At 37.2% G+C, this 3,273-nt stretch overlaps 1 protein-coding gene across 7 annotated transcripts in view; it reads left to right on the forward strand.

Moving 5' to 3' along the window:
• Positions 1-3,273, forward strand: part of LOC110831275 (cilia- and flagella-associated protein 58) — a 135,937-nt gene that overhangs the window by 130,619 nt on the left and 2,045 nt on the right. For 5 of the 7 annotated variants that reach the window (XM_087347900.1, XM_087347901.1, XM_087347899.1 and 2 more), the window contains one exon: positions 691-915. In XM_087347900.1, coding sequence (XP_087204026.1) covers positions 691-915 — 225 coding nt within the window. Of the gene's footprint in view, positions 1-690; positions 2,541-3,273 lie in introns of all 7 variants that reach the window. The other 2 variants (XR_015534949.1, XR_015534948.1) reach the window with 2 other exon arrangements.

Below are 3,273 nucleotides of genomic sequence, written 5' to 3' on the forward strand. Positions count from 1 at the left end.
CTGCCACATCACTTTGAACTTTTATTGTGTTTACCATAGAAATATCGTGTTGGCTTAAATGTCAACAAAGAACATTTTTGTCTTAAAATTTCGCAAGAATTAGCATGGTTACGTCCATGGGCACGAATTTTGGGATACCTTGTATTCACAAATATATGTATCCGTCTGCCCACTAGTTTGTTTAACCTGTGAATGTACTGATTGGATTTTAACTGAATTTGGTATTGGGCATACACACTAAAAATGGTGAAGCAGATTTTGCCACACAACGATAATAATGTTGAAAAGATTAAAGAAATTGTTTTCTTTGTTCTTGATACGTAACAAAGTTAGAACGCTGGCCTTGTAATCCTGGGGTCTCGGGTTCGATTCCCGGCGGTGCCCGAATTTATAACTTGTGTTAGGCAAGGCCGTGGTCTAGGCAACACGGAGTTTTCCTCCGCAGGCTTCCCCGGTTTCTCCGTGGCATCCCAACAATTACTCCATTCACACACAGAAGAAGGCAATGGCAAACCACTTCTTGATCATCTGCCAAGAACGTATATTAACAGGTCCCAGTCCGATAAAAGGATCCTGTTCATATGGACCTGTCGTCAGACAGAATATTAAATAAAATAAAATAAACTCAACAAAAAGAATCGTATTGTTATATTTATAACATTACATCTCTATTTCCCTTATTGAATGAAGGGCTCAGATCCTTCTACATACAAACTAATCCAGAAGAGTCAGCTCCTACAGAAGCGTCTATTAGTACAAACCCAAACAGCCATTAAACAAGAGGCCCAGTTACAAGAATCTGAACATCTCTACCTAAATTTATGTGAAGTCCTAGCCTGTCAGTCAGGCCCCAGGGTAGCCATCAGGTTACAAGAAACACAACATATCCTCAAGGACAGAGAACGAAAAATGAAGGTATGTGACACTATAATTATAATAGTAATATAGTAGTATTAGTAGTCATGGTGGTGGTGGTACTAGAAGTACTAGTAGCAGTAGTAGTGAGCACACAACACCAGCCAAGCTTATTCATGTCTAACCACCTTACACACATACGCTCACACTGACAAATAATATTCTTAATGGCCTCATTAAAACCAGTAATAGGAATTTGTATGACTATAGGCAAGAGATTAATTTTTTTATAATAGAAACTTTAAAATAGTGAGCTCATAAAATTGTTCTAAAAGACCTTTCTAAACCACTTTTACATAAAGCTTACAATATTTCTGCTGTATTATCACCATGTGCTTTATAAATGTACATTTTATCTCCTACCTAATGTGTCTGAATAAGGCTGTGAAGAAATATTCCCCCTGACAAGATCTAAGAAACAAAAATAATGCAAAAGTAGAGTTAAAATTCGAAAGGAGATGGATTTCAGATGCATGCATAATTAGTTGTAGAGAACTTCATAACAAAAAACAAAAGTGCATATTTTTTTAGTCACTCAAAAGGAACACATGTTGATGTAGATTCCAAATCAGATCACTAACTAGATGGCATACGGAACCCGAAGGTTCATCACCGAATTAACGAAAGCCCTCCACCGGACCCTATCCTGGGCCAACAAAATCCAGTCTTCTTTAAGTCCTATCTCCCATAGAACCTGCCTGAGATTATCCTCCCATCTATGTCTAGGTCTCCCCAGTGGTCTCCTCCCCTCACGCTTCTCGACCAATACCCGGTGCACACCTTGTGCCACATGCCCTCCCCATCTCATTCTTCTTGACTTTATCACCCTGACAATATTGAGGGAGGTGTACAAATTTTTAGGCTCATCATTATGCAGTTTTCTCCACACCCCATCCTCTTCTCTCCTAGGCCCAAATATCCTCCTCAACACCCTGTTCTCAAACACCTGCAATCTGTGTTCCTCCCTCAGAGTGAGAGACCATGTTTTGCACCCATACAAAACAACAGGCAGAATTATTGTTAAGTTATATTTTAATCTTCAGGTTCTTAGAAATCAGACGGAGACAAAATATTTTGAACTGAGAAGTAGCAAGCATTTCCAGAATTTACTCTCCTCCTAACTTCCTCATGACAACTCAGATCACTTATTAAAAAAAAATATTCAGAATTATGAATTTCAAGAACAAAATCCAATAATTAAACACAATGTTATAAAACATTTGTTCATATTGTTTTTCTTTTTAACTGCATCACATTGTAGGTGCAGCATAACACACTGATGTTCCACCCTCTGTATAACATGTCATTGCAATAATCATCATAATCATCCTCTTCTGTCTCCTTCTTTCTTATTGTCCATATCACTATCTCATCAAGCTTCATTTTATATTTCTCATTTTCCACATACTTTAAATTACACATTATTATTTTCAGTTGACATGATGAATTTATATTCTACAAAAGGAATATAAAATGGTATGAGATCTGAGGTTCTTATGGAAGTAAAAATGTGGATTGTGGTCTTCTAGGCTGTGACACCATGCACCATGTGGTGTTGTACGTGGCTGCCATTTCAGAGGAATTCTGTGCTTCTATTTTCACAGTTGAAAAGAGCAAAAATGGAGGTAAGAGGTCCTCCAAAATATTCATAAGCACCTACAAGACTACATGATATCACAGACCAGAAGACTACAATATGAAATTAAGTGTATTGGCTTTGTAATTTTGTAGATTATTTACTAGAGATTAAATGTTATTGTCTGTTATTTATATTGGTATCTAATGGAAAGGGGCTGGGAGAAAGCAAGGCTAATATGACCTGCCATGTGCATGCTCTGCTTAGTACTACCATTCAAAATAACACTTCTGTTATACACGCAATATGAGCAGCATGCACTTGTAACAGTGGAGTGAACACCGCTGGAGTGCAGACACCATGTACACTGTTGTGGACAATAACAGATTCTCACCTGGGTGGCTTGGGTAGTGCCTGCAGCAGCCGACAACTATCATGTAGCACATACTGCAATGTTTATTCTTTAAAGTAACTTAATATGGAATCTGTCCAATAAATTTTTCTCAGATGTTTTGTCATTTGGCATTTGAGAGTGATACATTATGAAAGATAGTCCTAACCATCACAATTCTCAAAATGGTAAAGAAGCTTGTCTCTTTTAAAATTACCGTAGTCTTTGATCATGTTTAAACTTATTGCGATAATTTTTTTTGTCTTGATGCCTAAATTGTCAGCTTTCAATAGTCACCACCCACTGATATATAAGGATATAAATGAACTATAACCGTTCAAATAGCAGGAGACTGTCTTATTTTTCTTGTTACTTTGTTCTTCTTTCTCAG

Source organism: Zootermopsis nevadensis, unplaced genomic scaffold (genome assembly GCF_977971745.1).
Source record: "Zootermopsis nevadensis isolate Lab colony 2312 unplaced genomic scaffold, Znev_1.0 Znev_ptg000012l, whole genome shotgun sequence".
NCBI classification, from domain to species: Eukaryota; Metazoa; Arthropoda; class Insecta; order Blattodea; family Termopsidae; genus Zootermopsis; species Zootermopsis nevadensis.